A 27426-nucleotide genomic window follows, 5' to 3' on the forward strand; every position below is an offset into this window, starting at 1 on the left:
TCAGCTGCAACATGCAACTTCACCACTAGATGTCACTAAATTCTACACACTGAACCTTTAAGTGCTAGGATAATCTTGCTTAAGTGGAAGGAATATAAATACATTTATAAAATATCAATAGAATCAAGACTAATATATGCAGTCTGAAAAACAGGAAAATATGTATTTCCTTCTAATTTGATTGACCCTTTCTTTTTTTTCTACTTCTACTAAGAGTGTGCCGATCAAATGAGGGCCACATGAGAATTCAGTGAATAATAATAATAATAACACAATACAAATTATAATAATAATAAAAATAGTTTGACATTATATATCTTCTATCCAGTTTTTTGTGTGTGTGCATGCATAACAGCAAAAAAGCAAACAAATTAAAAGAGCATTTTATTCTGCTTTATTTCCCTCTGTTTTATTTCGTGCAGCCTCACCCACGTGGACCAGTGTTTGCACCGAGCGCACTTCCTTAGCAACGTGTATCTGAACCAGGAAGTACTTTCGCTTCGCTGCAGCTAGCAGCTCCGGATAGCGCCGAGCAGTGAGATTGTGTGACTGCAAAGTTTGTCAAGGAGAACATTTGTGCGTCCGGCAGCCTCGTGTGTGTTTCAGACACACGTGAGGGCACGTCTCGCTCAGCAGGAAGCTGTGTCACAGAGAGGAGACGAGGGGAAACTGTAAGAGCAGCTCCTTTGGATGGTTAGCGAGATGTTAGCTAGCATGCTAACGACTGCTAGCTTGACTTGAAGTCGTCTTTATTGTGCTGCTATTATCTATCCATTAAACTTAAAATGGGGTTTGGTGAATACAGTTTAAAATGACACGTGTAGCGCTACATTACAAGGTATTGTGTGGACAGTTGACGGGATGAGTGAGTTTTTAATGTTCGGGACAAGCTTTGTATTTTAGAGTTGTGCATCAGGACTATAGATTTGTGACACTAGCTACGAGTTAGACTTAGATGTATAGTTTTTGCTCTTGTTAGTTAGTACTTCACCTAAATGAAATGTTGTTAACGAGGTCTGTAACTATGGCAGGTATCCCTTTGGGTTCTGTAGGAGAGATGCTGCGTTTCATCGTCACTCACTCTCCAGTGCAGATCACTTCAAGTGCTCAGAGCATTTCAGGTGATCCTGCACAAACCGCAAGTTAAAGGTCTATCCACACATTTCGAATGAGGTTCAGGTGTGTTCCAAAACCTTCAGTTTTATTTTTCCTAAAGCAGTACTTATTGGGTTTAGTTTTTTTTGGAGTGGATCAGAATAATTTAGCACGAAACCACAAAAATAAACGCAGTGCATGGGGAAGCTGAAAACATAGAGGGGCGTAGTTTGAACCCTCTACATAACTATTGTCAAAATTAGTCGATACAAACTTCACATGCAGAACATAGTATGGGGGTCAGTTAATTAACATAACATATATAGCCCAATAAATAAACCAGCAATGCTAGTGTCAATACAAAATCAATATTTGTGCAGATTAATTCAAATGCATGCCTCATTGTGTGGTGGCATTATTTTACGTATTGACTCCTGAGCCTTAAAAATCAATACTTGAAAACAAATAGTATCTAAATGAATAAAAACCAACAATACCTAAAGTTTGCTTTGGGTCCCTGCCTGTCTCATGTCGGATTCAATCTGAATCTGACAGGAAGTTTGCATCGACAGTATGCTGGTGTTAAGTGAACTCAACACCGTGGATGTTAAATGATCATGTCCTATATAATCGCTGAGAATTGTTGTCTCTGTTCTCTCTTCTGTCACAGGTGTGCCATGGAAATGCCGCTGACTCCACTGTCTGATAGGCCATGATAGGCTTGCGAGTTATGCAGGGGTTATGGAAAGTCTATTGAATTGTGCTGAAGAGCAGCCACCCTCCTCTCCTCTGGCCAAGGCACTGTCCAAGAAGCAGGAACCGAGCAAGGATCCAAAGCCAAAAGGTGTTGGTGGATTTGTTTTAGTGCATGCAGGTAAGTGTGCACACTGTTCACTAGTAGAATTAGAATGGCAGCCTCCGTCAAGGCCTAACAACCCTTTAAACTGCACCCAATATCACACACTCATATATCAGTTCCACAAATGTGCCCGACTTTTTCCATCAATTATTCTCTGGGTAAATCTTGAAAAACACCTGGTCTCTAAATGTTAAAGTGAAAGAAATTCCTGTATCTGACCCCTGATCTGGATCTGGGCAAAATTCTAATGGATTCTTCCCTGATCTCTACTTCATACTTCCGCCAAGTTTCATAGAGGCAAACACATTAAATGTAACCTCCTTGATAGGAGAAATTAAGAGATATTCTCAGCATCATTTGGTAAAAAGTAAGCATACTTTATTGTCGTACGGTATGTCTGATTGGAAATAGTGCATCCCTTTAATGAATTGTTATTCTCTCTCTTCCCCCCCCCCCATATGATTTCAGGAGCAGGATACCACTCTGAATCCAAGGCCAAGGAGTACAAGCATGTGTGCAAAAGAGCATGCCAGCGAGTAAGTTCAATTTATAGGACGTTACCATCGTAATGTGTGTCTGTCTTCAAGCAAGGAACACAACCTTGTTTTGCTTCTGCACAAAATGTGTCTCACTCTCAATGGGATGTATTGATTCAGTGATGATATTTTGTCTCTTCATTGTAATAATTTCACAGCAATTGATCTGTGAACAATGACACAAGTCACAAATTAAAGTAGCATTTCAGAGCTTTCCTTGAATAATTTAATATTGTTGCTTTACCATTATATTGAAATGGAAATTTTCTTTAAAATCTTCAAGACGTGCTGGTAATAATAACATCTCAATCCTAAATAATTCTGCTGAGACCCATGTATCTAACAGGAGTATTTTCCTTTATGAGGTAAATATGGAAGAAAACTTAATTCATGTTGGAGTTTTGATTTAATTCCAGTTTTCATTTGGGTCTGTGAAGATCATTTGGACTTGGAAAAGGGAGTTTTTGTTCTTTGGCACTCGGACAGGTTCTTCTCTAGAACTTCTCATATTCACTTTCATTCATTGTTCCCTCCATTGTTTCCAGCTCCTTACAGCTGCAAAACAACCTCTTGGTGTTGTCATCACCTGCACTTAACAATAGTTTAATTTACCAGCTTAAACATTTATTGAGGCTTAAATCCAAATTATTTGTTATGTCAGTTGGTGGCAGAATATATAGCTATTCCAGTATATTCACTGTGGTGTGCTTATTTGGGGGGTATATTAAAACAAGTGCTAAGGAAAAAGTTAAATTATTTATTTCTCACCATATCACATCCTAGTGTTACTTATCTGACTTTGAAGAAGGTATGAAATGAAGTGTTGTACAAATCACAGCTGTTGTGTCTCTGTCTGTCCCTTACAGGCTGTGGACCAGCTCAAAGCCGGGGCTCTTGCAGTGGAAGCAGTGGCTGCAGCGCTGGTTGAACTTGAGGTGAGCTGATTGTGATCCAGGCTGAATTATAAGAATAATCAATTGATTAACAATACCTGTCCACCATGTTAAACCATTATTGTAGGCCTAGAATAGACCATATGCACAATTTCAGGATTCCACAATTTCTCAGGGTAGGGTTGAAATGGAAATAATATTCTAATAATAATACAATAACCATGTGTTGTGTTGTTGTTTCGATGTCTGCACCGACTCTGTATTAAAAACGTCATTCAGGACCAAAAAAAATTGTCTTTGTTAAACTACATGAAAATAATGAATGCCTTTCCTTCTATTCTTCTATTATCAATGACAGTTTTTAAATTGAGATTCTGTGTGTTTTTATATTAGGATTCTCCTTTTACAAACGCGGGCATGGGCTCCAACCTGAACTTGTCAGGGGAAATTGAATGTGATGCAAGTATCATGGATGGGAAGTCGCTACATTATGGAGCTGTTGGTGCTATTAGTGGTGAGTGACAGTGAAGTGAAGTTAAGTCACATGGAAGTAATAATAACAAGCCAAGCATCATATGAGATTGGATCGAGAGTACTGACTTTATGAATCTGAACAATGGGTGTACATATATTACTGTTAATATGTACACATCACACACATCATTTATATTTGAATAGCAACGTAGCATTCAGGTGTGCTTGTGTAACTGGCATTATGAGGAAAAAATGTGCAACACTGCGCGCCCAGGCAATACAAACTAAATCCTCATAGAAATAAATCATATTCAGTTAACCTGAAGTATATAACTTTGTGATATGTAATGTAATAAAACACAGGGACAAAGCTGGTGACTCCAAGTTTCCTACTTTAAGTGAACTATAATAATATGTTAGTATTTCTGTTTTTGCTAAATGTAATCATGATAGTATATCTTGATTTCTTTACCTGCATATCTGTGGAATCAAGTACCACCTTCCGTGATACTTCTGTCTTTTCCTTCAGGTATTAAGAACCCAGTCCTGGTTGCAAACCGTCTAATGACTGAAGCACAGAAAGGGAAACTCTCAGCCGGCAGAATACCACCCTGGTGATTATCATGAGTATTAATTAATGGCGTATTAAAGCCACTATTCTGGCTTGTTAATTTTTTCCTCCTCCCAGCTTTTTAGTGGGGCGAGGCGCACACGACTGGGCCGTCAGCCATGGAATACCACCATGGCCCTCAGAGAAAATGGCCACCAGTGAGTACTGTTGCAGTGCTTCACAATTGCTCTTCATCTAAAAGCACTGCATTAACTGTGAAACTGAAGCAGAACTCTGAGCTTAAAAATAAACTTTAACTTCACACAGAGTTCAGTCTGTCTGCGTACAAGAGGAACAAGCGGAAGATGGAGCTGGCAGAGAAAATGGACACAGGAGAGAATCAGAAAAAGAAACGAAGACAATCAAGTGAAAACACGAGTTCTGTGGTGAGTAAGAAATCCTATTTTAAACTTGCATCAGTCCGAGTGGACCCACCCCTTCCTGCGGATTCTATAGTCATGTTTCTCGCAGTGAAAATCAGGCTTTGTTGTAAATGAGCTGCAACTGGTTGAGATCTGAACATGTGACTGGAGGCATCAGCATAAAGTGATATGTTGATCAAATCACTCTAAACACTCTGTTTGCTGTTCTGGCTCCTAAATGGTGAAATGAGCTCCCCATAAACATCCGGACTGGAGAAAGCTTACACATCCTCCGCCGCAAACTAAAGCACACCTCTATACCTTGAATAACATTTTTAAACTAACTAGCACTTAAATGGCACTTACTTATAGCACTTTGTAGTTTTTCTTTTTTGATGAAATTGTACTGTCTTGTTTCTTGTTGTTCTGGGTTTGAACCCTCATGATTGAATGCCTCATGACGCTGATTGAAAGAAGGCCAAGAGTGTTCAAAGCTATCACCTAAGCAAAAGGTGGCTACTTTGAAGAATCTAAAATATAAAACCACATTATTCCATATGTTGTATCTTCATAGTTTGGATGTCTTCAATATCAGTCTGCAATGTAGAAAGAAATAAAAATAAAGAAAAAACATTGAATGAGAAGGTGTGTCCAAACATTTGACTGGTACTGTATATTATTTTTTACTTATCGTATATTTTATTCCTTTAACACTAAGAAGGGTAAACAGTACAAATACTAAGCACAAGAGGCACATGAGCCTGTGGCTGCATCAGTCTATTATCGGTGCTGAAATTGACGTGCTCATCAGTTTTATCAAGCTTCCAGTCTACTTGGCCGATCTAAAAAAGATCTGTTTCTTCTCCAGGAGGAAATTTATATAAGTGATCAAGCTGAATTTAAAACAAGGCATGCAACATCAAGTAGAATACAAGAAAAGAACTAGATCGTCTTCCATGAGCAAGAAGTCAAGATACGTTCTGACAGTTTATGATCTCACATTCTCACAGGGTCATCAAAGAAAAGGGCTTTACCAGTTTGGTTCCAAGAAATGATTAAAGTGTTGACAAGAGGAAGGGCAAAGTTTCAGTGCCCTGAGCAGCACAGCTGGAGAGCGAGAGGCCTGACGCTGAGCCGAGCTGAAAGCAGCCGAGAGCCGACTCGCACTCTGCTCCACGGTCACCGGCAGTGGCAGCAGCCCAGAGGAGGGTGGGAGAGTTTATCTTGGTTCAGATGTGAGATGTGTTAAATGGAGTAAAACGTGTAAACGGTCACAGCCTGTAATGCTTAAGTGGTGCTGGCTCTCATCAGCATTATTATTTATTTAGTTGAGTCACATCAGTCCTCACTAGTATTAACCGTTCATCCATCAAAAGAAACAAGTACACGGACTGTTTGTTGACTCACGCATGTTCGAGTGATAAATGATGGATTTCTGCGAGTTTACGTCACGAGAGTTGAAGGTTTGACTCGCCCTCTGTTCTCATCTGTCTCCTACATGTTTACTGCTTGACCCTTTCATTGATAATCATTAAAATGTGGCTATTCATGCAGTCAATCTACCAAGGACTTGAACATAACTGATATTCAGACTTTGACGGTTCACATGCATGTCATGTTCAGACTTGTATATGTTGCAGGACCTTGGCATCATTTTTACTCTGACATTTGCATATTAAGTCAATTAAAAAGAAACTAGACTGTTCTGCATCGTATAGCTCGGGGTTGTGCTGTTCACTGCGTGCTCGGCTGCCTTATCAGCCATTACGTTTTGAACGTCCACGCAAGTAGACCTCATAGTTTCAGCAGCATTTGTGCACAGACCAACAAGTGGCACTCTCCACTCTCTCAGGCGAGAACTTGTCTTTCAGGTTTTGTGTACCTGTCACTTTGTCGTGCGTTAAAACGACGTTCCCCCACTACCCCCATAGAATTGATGAATTACTGGAACATAATTACTGGAGTTGCAGATTTAATTGGATCCGCACCAAAATGTAATGGGTTCTCTCCGGACCCATACCGCATCCTTCAACCAGGTTTCATGGACTTTGTCTCGTAGTTTTTGCATAAACATGCTAACTGACAGACACAAAAACCTAAAACATAACAAACGTCATCAATTTTTGTATCACAAATGGCCATTGAAGACATTTAGGTTGAAAATAAACCTCATTGCAGAAATGGTTCGATTTTCATACATTGTTGTTCTGATGCCTTTTCTTTAATCTTTTTTTCCAGTGCTGCAAAAGGCACCTGTCTCACGATCGTTCCACATTTGTTTAAGAAAACCTAGAGGATATAATTATAATTCAAAAGATTTCCTCTAAGTTTTGCAGACATTATCTATTGTGGTTTTTCCATTTAAGGACACTGATAAGCAGTGACATGATGGTCTTAGTCGGATTTGAAACTTGTTGGCTCTGGTTATTTTGGCCTCAAACTGCTGGAGACAGCGCTGATTTAGGAGAACATAAGACAGATGAGAAAAGCTATTTCCTTTTTTTCACTCTGCCTTTTTATTTCAGGGTTCTATAAAGTTCAGTTTCTGGTAGGAGTGGAGTTCTGATCATCTATCATAATGCCATTTTGCATATTTATGCTGCAGGAATGAATTTATCATGTTCTCTGATTAACAGATGGTTACAGGCCACTTATTAAAACAAACCTCAATCAGGGAAGAAGCCGATTGAAATCACAAAAGCACTTTTTTCATGAAATATGTTAGCACGCTTTATGAATTCATTGCATACATACCTTTGGGAATTTTTGGAATCTCCTCAGTCAAGTCATGCGAATGTTTGGAATTATCATCTTATTTTTTGCCTAAATTCTCACTCGAGAATAGGTTTCATTTGAAAACGCGCTTATATTTGTATATATTCTAAATATATATTTGTGTTTTTCTGTTGGTGTGACTCCTCTACTCCATGTGATGTAGGAGAATGGTTCTGGGTGTCTCGACACTGTGGGAGCTGTTGTGGTGGACCTGGAAGGCAATGTAGCTGCAGCAGTGTCCAGTGGAGGCCTGGCGATGAAACACCCTGGCAGGGTCGGCCAGGTAGTCGGACTCTCTTCTTCTTTTTTTCTCTGTACATCTTTTTTATCCACAACTTAATGATGGGTGTCCCAAGCACAGCTCAAATGTGCGATCCCGTTCAGACCCCCTTCATTTCTCTGATGGAAGTCTTTGACTCTGAAGCAGTTGTAGGGAGTTATGAGGTTGAAATAAAAACAGCTCAACAACAACAAAGAAAACACTTAACAATTGGGGCTGAAAAGAAAGAAAGAACCAGAGGATTTAATCCCTTTTTAATGTTCAAAAACCTGTGGCTCAGAGCAATAGAGTAGCTAGAATGGCTTGGGGTTCTAGTGTTGGAATGTCCTCTGGAACATCCCTAGGTCTTAGCAAAGCTTTTTGGTTTTTCTTAATCAGATATGATTGTACCATACTCCAAATTATTATTTAAGATACAATTACAACAACTGTATAACTATTTCATCTGAAACATCCTCTATCTCCTTATTTTTATCTCCTTATTTTTCCTCAGGCTGCCCACTATGGATGTGGCTGCTGGGCTGAAAATGCCTGTAATATGAACCCTTACTCCACGGCAGTGAGTACCTCAGGTATGCCACCACGCGCTCTCTACAACATACTATTATACTAATATATAATATACATACAAATACTAATATTTGATGTGAAAGCCAGATTTAGCCTTAGTGAGTCAAGCTTCTGAAAGCCTCATCAGTCATTTCCTCAGATGATTGAGTCATTGTTTGCTGCTTCTTTGTTCATCAGCTGCATGCCAGGTGCATTGCAAACCTCTATGGATTTGCAATGACATTTGACATGGGACACCTGCTGTGAATATGACTGAAGGAGAACTGCCCGGAGTGCAGGAGAAAGATGGTATATTCTGTTCTTTAAGTGCAGTCATCGAGTTTCACAGCATCATTTTGCTGGGATTAGTAAGTCGTGCTAAATCTTCCCCTCTGAGTCACCAAATTCACATCGGCTCACAATATGTGCTTAATGTTTATGGTTAAAAATCTGAACTATTACCCTCTTATCGTCAGGCCATCATCAGTCTAAAAAAAGGTTGTATTCCTTATGTTTTAAGATATCCTACAATAAAGCTTGTGGCTGAAAATCAATTTATAACTTAAAAAGACAGTTTTCACTAAGCTTCTAAATTTGAGTTGAATCATGGAGTTCTCTCAATCAACCTCGCTCTACACTCAACATACATTTCTTTACTGATTTCTGTAACAACTGTTATATCTAACTGTGTATGACATAAATATAGTTTGTAAATATCTCAGATCATCAGCCGTGCCTCTTGTTTCAGCCCCTCCCACCACCACTTCCCACTCCACACATATTGTGCCATGGTGGTGATTTATAGCTTTCACCTGTCACAGCCGGCTTGTCCTCCCTTTCTTTCTTTCTGCTGTGTCTGCAGTGTCAGGAGGAGGAGTGGTAGGAAGTAGGTGGCCGCTATTGTTTGTCCTCATGCAGAGGTCGACAGGAACTACTCCAACTGGCAATCTGGCTGCGTTTCCATTGTGATTGGGAGCGGTCATCAAGGTTTAAGGTTGAATGAGGAAATAAGAGCTCATTGTGGATGGTGTTTGATGTCCAAATATTCAACCGGGAAGGGTCATGGTCTTTGTGCTATCCAGAGATTGTTTTCCCTTGAAAGGAAAAAAAGCGTTTTTTGTTTCATCCATTGAATTTCAGTCATCGTAATCGGATGTCACACTTAAATTCTCAAAACCTCTAGTAAGACATAACTGAGTTTAACTACCATCTTTGGAAGTAAAAAAATGTTTTCAATGAAACTTAAATAAATACTACTAGAAAGCACTAAGGGATAATTGTGAAATTATGCCTCTGAGTGATATGGACAAACTGACCTTTTTACAATCCTTAGTCTCAGGTTGCGTTCTCTTTTGGAACATATTTGTGCAATGCAAACAACTTTGCCCTAGTGTTTCCAAAAATGAAAGTGCATGTCTCCTTCAGCTGAGAGCGACATCGCTGGTTGTGAGCTGCATTGTTTTGTAAGTGAGGTAGAGAGGCTATAGTATTTCAGCCCACGTCCTTCAGATGTGAGGACATCTGCGACGTAGCTTCTGGGGGAAATTAAAAACCTTTTGAAGTGGATCCGAAGCCTAATGCATCTCAGTGTAGATGAGCTGATTTGATCAGACAGGCTGAAGTTTGATTTGGTCCAGTAACAAAGTCAGAATATTGCAGTGTAAGGCACGATAAGATATTCATTGACATCAAGGCATTTTCCTGAAAGAATCCCAGAGTAGCTCTAAGTAAGAATGCGATAGCCGAGTGGTTTGAAATGTCCGAAAAATATCAGAGTGAGCCCACGTGAGAATACAGCAGGAACATTTTTGACACATTCAATGTGAGCAAGTGGGCCTGCTGATGACGTTTTCAACATGCAATGCACGCAAGATATCTCCATGTGGTAGACGCAGATGAAGACGTCGAACAAAAACACATGATTTCTGCTGCAGAATGTATATATCATCCTCAGCCTGCATTCTCAACGCAGCTGCCTTCCCTCACGTGAACATTATCTTGTCGTGAACGTGTCTGACCCAGAAACTCTCCTTCCTAGTTAGCTTCATATGTTAAAAGCAAATCCTGGAAGATGTTCAGACCCAATTTCTAGACATCTCACGAGTTGTAGCTTGTGACCAGTGCAGTATTTGGTAGTTAGAACGACCAGTATTAGCCTCAATATATTTCTTTTCTGTGGCACATTTCATTGAAACAAAGATTCACAAATCACTTTTAAATATTCTTTACATCCAGATGGTCTCCATCACTTTGCTGTAGCTGCTTTGTTTGACACAGCCTCAGAAGTAAAAAGTGTTTTTTAATTCTGTATATTTATATCTATGACCACACAAGATTCCAGTTTGGTATTAATGGTATAGTCCAGAGCTTAAAGGTGATAAGTAGTCTGTCCTGCTCCCATTTGATCTATTGTGTATTCATTTCATTAAACAGGCAGTACAAGAACAACATGTTCTTCAGTTACTCCAGTCGGTGAAGTGTATGTGTTCGCCCTGTTTGTACTTACACCGGCTTTACCTTTGATGTTGCTTTCCTTATAGGAAGCATAATGTGTGTTCCAGTACAACACCTGTTTTTAATTTCCTAACATGAAAGCCATCCCCATCAAAAGAAGCAGAAAAACATACATTTTCATTGTGACATGAGCAGTAGGATCCTCACCCTATATGTCCCTCTTTCTTTCTTCACCGCTCATTCTCGTCTCTTCTGTCATATGCGATTCATGTGGATCTTTGTCTTATACGTGTTGACTGCTTCATTTGGCCTTTTCTTTGCTGTGGGGGCCATGAGAGAACAGCTCTTGTACATTCTCTTGGTGTTTTTGGCTGTCACATATCATATCTCCGTTGTGTTGTTACATTTCTCCACCGTTGAGTTGCTGCTTCAGTCTTGGCGTTGTGCTGTAATGTGTTCATGCTGCCGTAATGTCCAGTTCCCCGGAGGCAGATTATGTTATGGCAAACGCAGCACAGAATGGCACAGTACCTGACCAATCCGACATTCAGCGCTCATTAAAAAAAGAACTTAAAATTGTTCCAGGCATCTGGTCTCCACAGTTACCGACCTGCGTTCCGTTTTGTTGTAGTTACCTGATATTTTATGGGGCCTTCGTTTTTGTTTACAGAAACAACAAGGCTATATTCTTAAGTCTTTATGGGCTTTCACAGGAACTTGTGCCAGATGTGATTTGTTTTCACCTCAAGATTTCTTAAGTTCGGACTGAGTTGACATGTCAGAACGATCAAATTGCAAAGGTTCAGCATACATTCATACCTCTCTTGTCCTTAGCAACACTGGTTTTAAATGTAGTCCTTGAGGAAAAATATGCGGCTTGTTATCTAAGATCCAAAAAAGGCACACCTGCTTTGTTTTGACTTAAAAGTGGTTTAGGGGGCAAGGTGAGACATTTTTTAAAGCTGCCCAGGTTTTTATGGTTCCTGGTCTGCTTTGACAAAATGCCTCTCTCCACTCCTTGCACTTGTGTTCTGGTACTTCTCTGAGTGCATTTGAATGAAATTGGAGAATTATGTTTTTTGCATGGACATAATGATCACACATAAACAACTTGTATGTTGCAGTTTTGTTTTTGTGTGCTGCAGAAAAGATTCAGTTAAAAATATTTGCGTTTCATTTTGATTGCTGTCACTTGTAGGATACCACTGTTTCAGGTCTTAACTCCATACTGTCAGTGTGAAAACAGTTAATTCTTGTTACTTTGTCCCACACATCTGATTAAATATCAATATGTGTGTTTTCCTATTAAAGCATAGGAGAGAAGATCCAGTTTTTATAAAATAAACATTATGGTAAGGTGTACAACTAAAGGCTATTAACATAGAATCGATTCATAAATGTGTCATGGTGATACATGTTGCAGGTATGCATGCACTCTCTGCTGTGAGCCAGTGAGAGTGTACAGAAGTGGAATTAATACTGGATGGTCGCTGTTTCAAATTCCCAGACCAGCTGGGAATCTGGGCAGAGAAACTCAAACCCTCCTTCAGCAATTACTGTCAGTGTGCCCTTGAGCAAAGCAGCTGTACTTGGCGGCCTTCAGGGGCCTGTCAACTTTAAATGAAATATTAAATCTCAATTACACCGAAAAGAATAAGTGAAAAATGTCTGCACAAAATGTTTCTTATGAGCTGAAAAATCTAACCCATTAATTTTCATTATTTTTAACTATGTAACTTAATAACATGGATTCTATTAATAAGATCAACTACAAATGATTATCTGGAGGTGCTTGTTAACACTGATCCCTTTACAATTGTTTTTAAACATCAAGATGTGAGTTTTCTTTAATTGTGCTTCATATTCTTGATCTTAAATGGTTTGTACATGTGTTACAACTCTATCAAAGTAAATCCCTGGAGACCTGGGGCAGTTTTGATTGAGAGATGCACGCTAACAACCTTTATCTTGTCACTTTGCAAAGTTAATGTTACAGGGTCAGCTGTGTGTGTGTGTCTTTGGCCAGGTTGCGGAGAGCATCTGATTCGCACCATGCTGGCACGGGAATGCTCCACTGCCATGCAGTCTGAGGATGCCCACCAAGCACTGCTGGATGCTATGCAAAACAAGTTCATCAGTGAGTCACCTGCATGGAGCCTCACTCATACTACTGCTAACACACATGAATGTTTCAGTCAAGAACGTGTTTGCACGAACTTTTACGCACAGGGAGAGTAAAAACTAGACAAGCAGATGGTGGAAAACATGAGGAATGAGCTAACAACTGGAAAACATTGGAAATAATAGAATCAGATGAGACGGCCTTTGATTTATGGATTTTCTTCACTGTTTAAACAGCAACTTCAAAAAATGTTCCTCACATCAGAGCTGACAGCCGCAGATCATTTTGGAAGACATATTTGTTTTGCTGAAAGTTCATGTGAAGATGTCATTTTTTTTTTCTCAGAAGTGGTCAGTTTTAGAAAGTCTAGTTAACTATATTTGCTGTGCCAGTGAATGGACACTGGGATCGCTCAGAGAAGACAGCGGAGGAAGAAACATGTGGAAACATGTGGTGGTTTTTCTGCCTTCTCCTGGCCTCCTTTAGAAGTCAGTCCCAGTCTGGCTTTGTCATGGACATCTGTAGCACCAAGACATGTGGACAGGCTGAATGAAGTCAATTTGAAGTTAATTCTTCTGTTGTTTCCTTTCAAGGTGCACATTAAGTTAAACAAAGCTCCATAAATTCTGCTGTAGCAGAAGCAATGATGACAGCGTCTGTGATGTGGAGGCCTCTCACTCCGCTTCCAAGACACATTTGAGTCAGGTTCTCTAAATGGAATTTATTTTAATGAAAACACCATCAGTAGGCTACTGCAAGACACACACACACACACACACTCTCACACACACTCTCTCACATACACCCTGCGTACTCCAAAAGAGTTTAATCCCATTAATATATGCTTCCTTTGTTATGGGTAAACAATAATTGAACTGTTTACCACTGCCCTAAGCCCTTACTAGGAACACTTGATTATTCATGCATTTATCCAATCAGCCAATCAAGTGGCATCAGTGCAATTAATAAGTTCATACAGATACAGGTCAAAAGCTTCAGTTACTGCTCCCCTTAAAATATCATCTCAGCATTTTTGAAAACCGAAAAAAGCATATAGTTAGCTGCAGAGCTGACAGAAAGTAAATCAGATAACCCCTCTCAGATAAGGCATCTCAGAAACCACATGTCCAACCTAGTAGAAGACCACGTCTGGTTTCACTCTTGAGTAACTTAGTTACTTTACAGATTACTTGATTTTAAAGTAACTTAGTTACTTTACAAGTTACTTGATTTTAAAAGTAACTAAATTAGATTACAAGTTACTTTATTACTAACATTCAGCAGCTGCCGACAACACCCCCGCCGCCTCAACATAAAAATGACTACCGGTTTTGCCAACACTCACTGCTCCCCCAGCCGCGGCACGTGCCCAGCGGTTTAACCACAAATACCAAAATAGTAACGCAAAGTTACTTGGACAAGTAACTTTAATCTGATTACTGGTTTGGAAATAGCAACGCGTTAGATTACTCGTTACTGAAAAAAGTGGTCAGATTAGAGTAACGCGTTACTGGCATCACTGCTCTTGTCAGACAAGTACAGAAGCTAAGTCACCAAAATGCAACAGGTGATGACTGGGAGTAATGACCACTGGTCTGATGAACCATTCCTTAATACCAACCAGTCATGGTTTGCATGTCACAGCCTGTCTTAGTTTTGTTGTTCACATGTGCTTCAATCTATGGCCCCAGTTTAGCATCTTCTAAAGGTTACATTCAGTATGATAAGGCAACATGTGACAAAGCAAATGACTCAAACTGGATTTGGGAATATTACGCTGAGTTCAGTGAACAACACTGGCCTCCAGAGTCACAGGAGATTGGCAACATTAAGTAGGATTCGTGTCAACTTGTGGAATCCATTCCATTTGAGAGCAAATGGAGGTTCTGTCCAATATTAGTGTGATGTTGGGTGTTCCTAATAAACTGCTTGTTGTGTGTATGTTAGTTATTATGAAGTGTCGAAAATAATACCAGGGTTTTGTGTGGATGTTTTCCCGTCTAAACTAAAAAAAGGGCTTTATAAAGTGACGCTACCTTTACAACATGTAACCCAAATCTGTTTGAAATACAACAAAGAAACAAATGGCATGCAGACGCAAAAACATGTTCATCAGTTGGTCGCGTTTGTCTTCGTGAGGAGACATTTCATAACACGCTGTAGCTGTTTTTAGTTTGTTCTTTTCCAACCCGAGCCCTCTGTTGTTTTACTGCCCTCACTAGTTAGACAGTCCAAGTGTTTTCATACACAGAGCACCTCATTCAAGTTCGCCTCTTCTGAGGTGAAGTTTGTTTTTCCAAGAATGCTTACAATGTGGACTGTTCAGATTTACACCATCTGTCATTGACATATTTCTTCCTAAAACATGCCCATACAAATGGAATTTGATATTTCTATTCAACAGTCTGCTAAATACAATAAATACATCAGGACACAATAATTGCTTTCAGTTGTTTAACTTGGGCAAAAAGGCAAACAGCTTGAATGGGAGGATTTTCTTCCTCATAGATCATCTTTGCTATTCTTGTCATGTGTTATCCTAAAATCAAAAGTATCAAAGAGGTTTGTTTGATTGTCCTTTTGACCATATTCATGCTATTTTTAGTCGTCTCATGAGTGTTGTTGTCTTTGTGCGTCCAGGCTCCCCCTTTCTTGCCAGTGAAGACCGTGTATTGGGCGGAGTGATTGTCCTTCGGTGCTGCAGATGTGCTGAAACCCAGCCATCTCAAAATATTCAGGGTATACTGGGTAAGACATTAATTGTTTCTAGCCTCGTCATACTCAGAACATCCAGGCTGCAGCTGATAGTAGGCACAAAAACAAAGCATAATTCTGTTAATATTTAAAAAATCCCTCCTCTGATATTCAGGAGGAGGGGGAGGATGTGCTGTGGCTTTCCTGGCGGGTGGTCTGCGTTTTAACTTGCACAATCAGTCTCTGGTTTCACACCCTTCATCTCAGATTCAAACAGAGACCTCCCACTATGGAATCAACCACTAATCTTCAGACAAGCGGAGGCCGTCTGAACACTGCCCAGCTTGGCTGATTGTAATGGCGGATCTGGTTTCTCTACCTGGAGCTTCTGAGAATGCTCCTTCTCTTCCCAAAGCCATCATGGAATTTGACTTCTGTCTTGAGTTTAGCTCTTATGAAGGGCTGGTGGGAGCTATCTTTTGACCTTTGTGTTAATTCAAACCTGATGTACAAGGTATCGAACCCTCAGTTTTATGGAAACAAGGGGTTGACTTAAAAGATGTCTCTCCAGTGTCGGAGGAGATGACATCTTAATTTCAAATGTGTTGTATACATTATGTCAGCTCGAGTACTTAAATGTTCCAAAAGTCCCACTTATTCTGTGGTGCACAGGTCCTGTTTGAATCTGTTTCAGCAGACTGCGGACAACCTCAGATTACTGTGGCTTGCAGAGGGATCTGTGTTGATTTGTAAGGATAAACAGTCTGTCAACCACATCCTTTTGAGTTTCTAATCCAACTCACAAGTCCTACCTTCCTCTGTGGTCTCAACTGCAAGTCAGAGCTCCGAAGCTACGGCAGTTTAGTAAATGGAGTCACCTGCCAAACCTTTTCCTCTGGCAGAAGAAAAATCGATTGATTTCAGATTTCGTGACGCTGAACTTCACTCTGTAACGAACCTTTTTATGTGTATATTTCCACAGTGGAGTTCCTATGGAGTCACACCACAGAGAGCATGTGTGTTGGCTACATGTCGGCCCAAGATGGCAAAGCTAAGGTGAGATTCCCGACTAGCTTGAAGAGCAAAATGTTTTGGCTTGAAGTTCCAATTACATTTAGATTATACAGTAATATAACCATCCCTACTGCATTAACAAAACATTAACACAAGTCTTTATGGATTATAGAGATCATATGATGTACAGTCTAATATTCATGTCTTACTGATCATTGCCAGTGGTTTGAATTTGAATGTTCTCCTTTTGAGCACTAGTTTTGTCACCCAGTTGATTTTCAGTTAAAGCTTCAGATCAGACTTTTTATAGTGTTGAAATCCTCTTTGTCTCCCGTTAGCTATCAATAAATAAAGTCATCTAAAAAATTAATAAATAAACTCTTTGTTTTGCCCTCGCAGGACTGTTATAAACACGGCCATAAATGTGACAACCGAAGAGACATGCTGTACATGTGTCAGAAGTTAGTCAAGGAAAAGTTTTCTTCTAGTATTTGTCAGGCAGCGCACGTTCATGTGTAATGGGGGCGTAGCTTGGACCGGAGGGACGATGGGATTTTTCCGTTGCATATTTTCAAAGTGTAGCCTGCTTTTGTTAGCTCTTCCAGGATTACCAACCCTCACTTTAACAGTAACTTGGAAGCCCTGTTAAACTACAGGCCCTACCCCAGCCAACTCAACTGGTGACCTGCTGGGAGTATTGATATCAAAGCAGATAAGTGCCTGCTGCACTTACACTATATCTGCATCAGATCTCACTCCTTATTCTGAACTGGAAGGCACTTAATCCATCTCTGCCTTCCTTCCTGCAAACACTGAAGGTTGATGTGTCCCACTAAGACACAACCAAGCCAAACTAAAGGCTCCTGTGGTCATTGGCAGGAATTTGTCCCCTGCACCACCTGTGCTTGCAATGCAGTCGGCTGGTAACTTTGGGCTTTTCAATTATGGGATTGGATTTGCCATCCTCCTGCAGAAAGCAGAAATTCTTCTGAGAACCTTTAACAACAGACATTGTGTGATTGGTCGGGGTCGGTGTGGCTTCTTAAGCAACAGGGCTTAATGCTCTGGTCTCCTGGCTCTAAGTGGAGTCACTGCTCAGACTGATTTGTTTGGCTAATGTATCGCTGTCACTCTGCATGAAGAGAGGGCACTGTTGTTCAAGCCTGGTTCACATTTCAAAGCCTTTGCCCTCTGTCCAGCCTCCCCGTTCTCCTCACTCATTCTTTCCCTCCGTCTCTTGGTCTATCTCTCTCGTCACCCCCCCACCTCTTTGCCCCTACCTGGTCCCAAAGTATCCTAAAGTTTACTGAAAGTCATGTACCACTGGGGATATCAGTACCAATCTGCATATTTGTCAGATGTGCTCTGGGTATTGGGGCTTTGTGGTGGAATGTGAGCGTGCAAGCTCTCCTTTCACGCCTGTGCCAGTGTAAAGCAGAGCACCGTGAACTGTGTACAGTACCTTTTATTCACCAAACACTGCTTTTGTTTCAAAGGTTTTATATAATTAGTCAAAGGTTCAGCTGGCATTAGTGAAAGGTGATATTATTGGTGGTATAGACAGAAGCCTTGGAAGTCAGTTTCTCTTCATTGTGTCTGCTGTTATATAACTTCTAAACCTGCAGTGTGGAATTGCAATTATGATTTACACTGTGAAACACACACACACAAACACACACACTATATCTATGTACTGCATTAACGTTTCAGAAAATCCTTAGGAAAAGACTTTAAAACCTAGAACCAGGTGGACAAGCAACGTGATGAACTGTGACCGTAAAACATTTGATTTGGAGGACATTTTTTCTAAAAGTACAAGATTCTACATAATTATTTCAAAAGTAACGGTACTATGCATCCCATAAATCATTGCGAATGATCCCTTTCAGCGCTCGTCTTCTTTTCATATAGTGTATTGAATTGTAACCGTGTTTAGAATTGAAATTGGACTGCAATCACCACTTGGGCGTCCACGCTGAACGACCTGATCATAGTCTGCATGATTTTCTCGGTTATGGTAAACATGTCCTCACCGATCAGAGTCGCGCTATTACACCTGAGGATTGTGGGTAATTTAGCATTTGTCCTTGACATTTCGATGAAAACTTCGACAGGGACGTATAACATTGTTTCCTAATCTTGTAGCTTGTGGGAAGTCTACCTTGGTTACAATATTATATCTGATAATAACCTTCCATAAAATGAATGGGACTATTACTTGAACCACTCTGATATAACTGATGCAGCAGACGATTGTGTGATATTAACCTGGATGATAGTGGAGAAATAGAACTAGACAGTTTAGATGAGAAGAAGTCATTAGAGGGAGATTCAAATTCTGTGCTATTCCACTCTTCTTCTTCACTCTACTGTTTGCCACAGGGGTTCAGGCTGCTTTGAACACAGACAAACACAGAAATAGTGCAAAGAACTAGGCAGCAGCAGCACGGCAAACTATAGCACTCGCAGTCTATCACTTCAAATTTCAAGTGTGGGGTCTGGGAAACACGAAGAGCATCAAAGTAAGCACCTTTTTAAAAGTCTATTCTGGTGAAACTGTCGACCGGCTTCACTTCATTAAGATGTTCATCGGAGAGTGTTCTTTATAAAATGAATGTGCCCATTGGGTGCTGATCCAGGAATATCATCTGTCAGTTGTGGTTTCTGGATCTCTCGGGAGTGGGTATCACTTCCTCCAAGGGGGCCACTTGTAGCACAGTGATTTTGAAGAGTGCAGCCAGGAACACAGCTGCTCCACCAAACTTCACACTGCTCCACAAGAGACTGAGCAGTGACTGGTTGGTGTGGGACAGAGGCTTCGAAGCATGCATGTGCGTCTCTGTGCCTCTCACCATTTGCATTCCAGAGAATCTTAGATGCTCTGTCCTTCATGTCTTCAGACCGAGTACACAACAAGGTTTCCATTGCTGCGCTGCTGGCCCCCGAGTTGGACCTTGTGCACGATGAACCTAACGTCTACTGTGGCGAGGCCAGAGGAGAAACATCTGTTTTTTTTTAAGATCAAAAACAAGATGGGATACTCAAAGCAGCAATGAAATAAGAATTTCTTAACTGTGTTGTCTTAAATAATTCTTAAACAAAACTAGGACTATTTTTTCTGTTGCACTTCTATTTTGCATGAATAATACATCTATGTTCAAGCACATATATAAATGTTCTATGCATTAAGTGGCTGAGACTGTTAGGCATATAGAGGAAGAGGGATCCACCGACTCAGCTGCTCTTCCACAGACATTCTTCCAATTCCTCTCAACATCCCACTGGGCGTTTCTAACAAACCAGTCAAGTCCATCTTCCACTGCTTTTCTGTGATAAGAACATAGACCGGCCGATATACACCAGCCGTATTTTGGACAGAGGTCAGACTGGATCCTGTATTTAAGGACATTTCTTGAATTCTCAGCTTTGTATGTATTTTATTGTTTCATAAATGACAGTTTCATATGTTCAGGAGAACACTGACGCTTGTTATAGCTTAGTCCGAAATGTGTGGGACGTCAGGTACATTTTTCAGACATTGAAGTCAGCTCCTCTCAGGTTTTTCTTACTTTTGAATAGGATGCTGTTTCTGGGGAAGGTTTAGTCTGTATCCTAATTATTTTGACATTAGACTGTAATATAGCAGCACTGCAGAGGGAGAGCCTCTGGTTTAATTCAAACGCTCACCTGCGGCTGCACTGAGTAGGACATAAGAACATCCAGCTGTGTTTCCTGTGACCTCTGGTACAGCTAGACTATTGTTTTATTGTTTGTCATGATTGGACGGATGAAAGAGAAGTGTAGGATACTCAGCACTGCCACCACGACTCGGTTCCCTCCTCCTGGACATCATTACCACTACAAAGCTTTTGCCACTCCAATCGGGTGGGGCCAGAGAAAATCAAACGGCATGCAATTCAGAACTCCTGGTTATTGTCTGCTTTGTCTATTACACGATAAATGCTTTTTACTATGGTACATTTTGTTTTTATTATCCATCTCGCGTGGAGAATAAATAGCGAATGACTTTTCTTTTTTTAACAGGAAGAATGTCAAAACCACAACAGAAAAACAGCAGCATAGTCATGGAGCTAAAATTATTCTTTGGCCTACACTGTGGTGTTAATCTGTGGCTTCTCGAGCTCCTAAACACATTCATATCACCAAAGAATGTTGTTTTTCTCCGGAAGATACAATGGCACTGTGTTTGTCACGTTATGTTTTGACTCGGCTGTACTCCTGTCATGTGGTCACTTCAATCCCTGGGTTAACAAGCTGACAACTGTAGGTCTGAGTGGCTTCTTTTCTTTGCTGTCTATCTAGCCCTGCTATCATATATTTCTCCCTTTTTATATTTCCCCTCTTTTTTCCATTGACTATATACTTACTTGTGTCTACATGGGTTCCACAACAAAGATGAATTAAGCAAGTAACGCATGTAACGCTGCAGCACTTTGTGAATGAGACCCAACTTAGGTGTGAAAGGTATCTTGGTCCATTGGTCTGCACCATGGATCTAAATGTATTGAGAACAAAAGAGGCGGTCTTATTCCAGATCAAACTGAACCATGGTTTGGTTTTTTAAATTGTGAAAACGCTTTATTGGTAGTTTGGACTTGGACCAATTGCAGGAGGTTGAGACAAAGAAGCAGCAGGGGCTTAAGACAAGAACACAACAGCACATTTGAACTTAACTTGGTGATGGGTTAGTAATAATAATAATAATGACGATATTACATTGGCAACGGAATTAACTAAATTAACTGGCTAATTTATTTTCTCTATACAAACGAAAACACTTCTATTTTATTTACTTAATCCAAACATTTACAAATACAATAACTTAATTGACGTCATGACGACGTAAGATGCACGCCTGTTAACAAACCAATCACTGTCAAGTATAGGTAGACTGATTGTAATGGTATGGTAATAATCCTCTTGGCTCACTAACTCGGACGAACACAACTAAGGATTATATTGTATTACTTATCACATTGAGCAGAATTGGTTTTAATATGCTTTTTCTTAATTTGAATCCAATAAAATGCACAAAAACCCTGTATGAACGATTTCCTATTTAGCTTATATACCCATGGGCTCAGCTCCAGCATCATGGGTCTGATGCTGCCCAGAGTGTGTGGTGCCACAGAAACATTAGGATATTGGTCGTGTGACTTCGGAGCCTACAGCACTTTGTCACTCCTGTGTCCCAGTAACCTGGAGTTATGAACCTGCACCCCAGCTTGTGAAAGGCACGCACTGCTCTTAGCCCTGTGGTGGTGTAATTACTCCCTTGTTTGGCTTAGTAAAGCCCTTAACTCTTCCTGCTTACTCGCTCATGTTGTCAATTCTGTCGGAGCGGAAGAAAAAAATGAAGGTCTGAACATATGGTGCAAGGTTTCATATAGGGGTGAGGTACAGGGCACGTAGGTGTCACTAACAGGCACAGTTTTCTTGCAAAATATATGAAGTCATACAGCTCAATGCTAATTGTGCCTATTGGTGTGTTTTCAGCTGGGAATTCAGTGAGGTCGGAATTTTGAAAGAACATTGCATAGCTCTTAGTGCGGACATCAAAAGGAAAAACATTTAGGACGTCACCATTAGTCGAGTATGACCCAGCTATGGAGCTTCACTCAAAACAGATTAAACAAGGCCCCTCTTTAACCTCATCTTCAGAAGATGAAGGGGAGAGGATGAACACAGAAAGAGGTTCTGGAGGCATAATAGCCCCCGAGAGCGTTGCCATGTGTGCATGGCCTTGTCTGGCTGTCGTCCCATTGCAGTTGCCCTTGGGCTGCCAGGGGCCATAGCTCAGGCCTCCTCAAGAAAAAAAAAAGAGGTCCAGTAGAGATGAAGGATTCTGCATGTGAAGGAGTGATGTCAGGCCAATTCAGTGGTCTGGTGGATAAGTGGAAGGACTCTTCCCTCAAGGCTGGAGTCTGTGTTACCCTCAGTGGAGAGAGGAAGGAGGATGACGGCCATTATTGGCACAGGGAGAGTCAGTCACCTTTGATCCCCCAGTGGAAGTATCACTCCCATCTTCACAGCTGTGTTTGCCCCTCGCCCTCCTCATCTTACTCCTCTCTGTCTCTGCTTGAGCACAAAAGACTAGCAGTGTGTTCCCTTTCTCCACTTACACCCTCGCTCTATAAATACTCACATGGCATCTTGGTACTTCAGGAGTACATGCTCAAGACGCAACAGAAGCAGTCCCTATGTAAGGTCTTGTTGTCTCTGGAGACATTCGTACTCATCCCCCTCATCTGTGACGTTATTTAAATAAGATTCCAATTGTTTTAATACCAGGATTTATCATTAAACACAAAGAGTACACTTTATGTTTACGAGTTTTTAGATATTCATTGTGGTTGTGGGGTTGCTCTTGGATTATTGGAGTGGGGTCCTGGAGGTGGGACTCTTTAGGGCACTGAAACCCACAAAGGATTATTAAGAGGAACAACTTGCCTGATCAGAACCTGAACATAGGTTTCTTATGAGACTTTGTGTTCTTTGTGCTAAAAGTTAGCGTTGTGTGTAAGAAGTGAGATTGTTATACAACCTTTTTGACACATTCATCTATACATACAGTAGCAGAGTAAAGCCTGAAACATGCTTCTGCGTTTTCACGGGCCCGTAAGCGCAAGAGCCCTTCCGGGTCCCTTACGTGCTTATGTATCCCTCCTTACGTGCTGACGGGTGTCGACCCCCTTTTCTAAAATTTACGGCAAAGCTCCGCAAGCTCACTCAGCCCGCAAGGCTGTGATTGGTCTGCTCTACATCCCTTCTGGAGCTGCATTTCCGGTTTCATGCCCCCATAATACCGGCAGAAATCACGGAAGATTTAGAAGAACGAATATGGACCAAATAGAAGAGCACTTGGCAGAAGATATCCGATAGTATGATCACTTGTATAACCTGTCACTGACTGGCGGATTTGTCCGCCAGAAAAAGGCTACGAGGAGCCGCAGTGGCTATGTAAATAAACAATCGACGAAGAAGAAAGAAGCGTCTCTAAGGTCGTCTTGACAAAAAGCATTACTCCGCCTAGTGTTCTGGCGCGGAATTGCTTTGTAAGACGCGCAACGGTTGGGGAAGCATGAATGAAAACGAGTCTTGCGCCACAGCGGCGTGAAAAGACGCAGACGCAGTCGCAGAAGCATGTTTCAGGCTTAAGGCTGAGTTAGATTGACGTTATCTATAAAACACACTAACAAACAGAGCCCCATTGTGGCCCCATGTTGGAGCCGTGAGATTCCACAAGCAGGAAGTCTAAATGTGATTCAACTTCTCCTGCGGCATAAACATGACTCACTGAATTGTTAAGCATGCAACTGGCCATAGCTCGTACAGCACTGATGTAAATAGTATTATTCTAGTGTTTCTATTCTACTGCTATTCTAATGTTTAGCCTGAAACCCCACCTTGTCTGGTAGCTGCTGCGACGTGCACCTGATAAACCTGATGAATATTTCATATACAGTAAATGATTTCATATAACAAAGTTATTTATTAGTAAATATTACACTATCATCCATATCCAATTTTTTTTATTTAGCTCCTCACACAATTTGATAAAACAGATCACCATCCTGTTTGCATTATCTTCTCCTTGTGTATACATGCCTCTGTATATGAAGCTTTTAGGAAGGTGTTTCTCATTTTGTGTGTGTGTGCGTGTGCGTGTGCGCTTCTTTTTCAGACACACATATCCAGATTACCACCCGGGACTGTTCCTGGACAGTCCTTGGCCATCGAGGGAGGTGTGTGCCGACTGATGAGCGTAGTGGAGTGAGCCACATCCGCCCTCCTGGGCTTCTTCAGCAATACTCCAAAACATACCCTTTCACCCACACACGCACACATGCACACACCCCCTCACCCCCACCGCCTTAGCTGTTTATAACTAGAGCATGACCGATACTGGATGTTAAGACAGTTACAGATTTTTTAGGGAGCAAACAATTCTAATATCAATATATCAACTAAAGGTCATATTCTGTACACAACCACAAATGCTATACACTTTATGTATAGCATTCAGTAAGACAATTGTGTGTTCCTTGCTGGAAAAACAGACGCTTGTCCCATCAGCGCAAAGAGTGAAAGGGATACAGATGTTATGCAGAGGAGGAAAAAACTTTATGGTTGTTTTGACCAGTCACCAACATGCTCAGAGGGAGATAGAGATACAGAGACAGAGCGAGCGAGCGAGCAATGCTCGTCTTTTATGTTATTATGAGAAGTGTTAAAAATGTTCCAAAGCATATTTTTCCTCATATTGTTTTGTAAAAATACATTTTCACATTAGGGCATATCAGACGCCCTTTCTGTGAGTATATCTGTGGTTGGCCGATATCAGCTGATGAAATCTGTGACAGACGTATCAGTCGGGCTCTAGTTCTAACAGGTGTCTAGAAAGGATGGAGGGGGCTTAGCTTCTATTTAGTGCACTTACGTGACTTCCGTTTGCCACTGTCTGCCTCCAGCATGTACTCTATGCCAACTTACTCCCAGGCACTTCAGTGTCACCTGGATTAGACTTGATGCACCATGTCTTTCTTTGTTACTCTTTTCCAACTAAAAGTATCGTCCTTCCTTTTGTATATAAGCTATGAGGATTTAGGAAAACAGGGTGGATGAACGTTTTATTTTGTATCGCTGAGCAGATGTGACTATTTTCAAAAGCAAGGTTGTATTTTGTTCTCAAAATACTTTTCATAGTTAAAAAAAGATGTCAGATTGCACCTTGTGGAAAGCCTGCAACTCAAAACAATTAGGAATGGAGCATTTGTAGCTGCAACAGTTAATGATGATAACAGCATTTTTACAATGTTAACATGTACAGACCAGCTTCCGTTTACTCGTGTAGGTATATATTGATATTAATCCTGCAGCTTTACACCATACTGTAGCATAATGTGCATCTTAGGTCATGATGAGTTTTGTAACATTTTGAGCCTTTGAATGCTTTGCTTTGATTGTTTTAAAAATGTGAATGTATAAGTATAGCATGTGTGGATTCTATAGCACGCCACTGAGGCAGATGAAGAAGCAGGAAGCTATTGGATATATATATATATATATCACACACACGCACATATGTGTGTGGTTGTTTGTGTGTGTGTCTGTGTGTATGCATACTGTTTGTGTGTAAATACATAGACTTACAGTATATATACACATCTTTGTGTAGATGTGTGTACATACAATAATGTATATGTATATATATATATTTGTGTGTGTGTATATATGTGTGTGTGTGTACAGAATATATACACTATATTTATGTAGTATATATACTGTGTGTATACACAAACTGTATGTGTGTGAGTAAAGTACATTTTTATATATATATATATATATATATATATACACACACACACACTGTATATATATATATATATGTATGTGGGTATATGTATGTATGTAGTGCACATTTATAGTGCTCAGGTAGCAGCATTTGACCCCACCGTCAGACATGACTGTTAGTCATCAGTTATATCAGATAACAGTTTATATTTGTATAGTCACACTGAATTTATGTATCAAGTCCATGAAATGGTGCTGTTGAGAATTGTACTTGAAAGGAGAAATGGCCAAAATTGATTTCTTCTGTAGGGATTAATCAGTTTCTCTGGTTTGCTGTCTCACCCATAAACAAAATACAGTCTCAACAAATATTATTTACTTGAAAATGCAACTAATATAAAATAGTATAAGCTATTGAAATGGTCAAATGTGCACCTCTGTCTACAGTGCTCAAAAAGTAAATAAAGTCTATGTTACTACATTTCTGGGTCTATCTTTAGTCCTTAAGTCTACTACATGGGACATATTTCTCCAGCTGACACGCGAGTGGTGAGTGTAAACCTGAACAGACGGCATAAAGATCATAATCTGAACTGTGTTCTGCCAAAGATGTGTAGACTGGGAATAAATGATACACTGGACAGTCACTGAAGTGGAGAAAGAATTCTGACGAAGGATTTGTGAACATTCAGCTCGAGAGGAGAAATGTTGGACTGTGTTTCTTTAGGTACTTTGGAGACTATTAATAATGTGTGCTCTCTCTCTCTCTCTCTCGCTCTCACACACACAATGTTTTTATCTGAGCTACTGTTTTTTGACATCAGATTTTCTTCTCCTCTAAAGTGTGTGTCTTACATAACCACCATTTCGCAATTCCTGTCCAGAATTCTCTCTTCTTGTGAGTTGTGTTGATCTGACTCCTCGTATATAAACACTTTTACAGGTTTCCAGATTAGAGGGAGGGCAGTTATTAATATCAAGCTCTGCAGTAAGAGTTAGTCCAGCTGCCGGTCTCTGGATCGTGACCACTGCAGAGTCTTGAGAGGAATGTGCAATAGAGATGTTGTGGAAGATAAATATATTCACTGTTTGAAGAGAGGGATGCCTCCCTGTCAGTGCATCACGTCTGCTTGCGGGATGGTATTGATGATATCCAGCTGGTTTAGCTCTCAGGTGTAACATGTCACGGTCTTTTGACATCTCTGACGTGCAAAATGTATTTGACAGGTCCAAAGACGTGGCCGTGGGTTTGCTAGGGGAGGTGCTGGCCATGTTTGTTTTTGCTCCTGAGCCCGCCTGACCCCCGGTTTGATCTCGAGGGTTCCATCTGAAGGGAGATGTATTCTACCTTTCACCCACACTCGCACCATCCTCCATTAGCTTGATTATGTGTT

The 27426-nt window shown here is 40.6% G+C and overlaps 1 protein-coding gene across 1 annotated transcript; it reads left to right on the forward strand.

The window, feature by feature from the left end:
* The first annotated feature begins 501 nt into the window (after positions 1-501).
* tasp1 (taspase, threonine aspartase, 1) lies at positions 502-26670 on the forward strand. The gene is made up of 14 exons (XM_062401403.1): positions 502-671; positions 1766-1969; positions 2423-2490; positions 3357-3425; positions 3777-3897; positions 4387-4471; positions 4546-4625; positions 4735-4853; positions 7768-7887; positions 8378-8456; positions 12914-13024; positions 15650-15757; positions 16686-16759; positions 24423-26670. The coding sequence occupies exons 2-14, from the start codon at positions 1837-1839 to the stop codon at positions 24513-24515; spliced, it is 1260 nt and encodes a 419-aa protein (XP_062257387.1). The 5' UTR covers positions 502-671; positions 1766-1836; the 3' UTR covers positions 24516-26670.
* The last annotated feature ends 756 nt before the right edge of the window (positions 26671-27426 follow it).

The sequence above is a fragment of the Platichthys flesus genome, chromosome 12 (genome assembly GCF_949316205.1).
Source record: "Platichthys flesus chromosome 12, fPlaFle2.1, whole genome shotgun sequence".
NCBI classification, from domain to species: Eukaryota; Metazoa; Chordata; class Actinopteri; order Pleuronectiformes; family Pleuronectidae; genus Platichthys; species Platichthys flesus.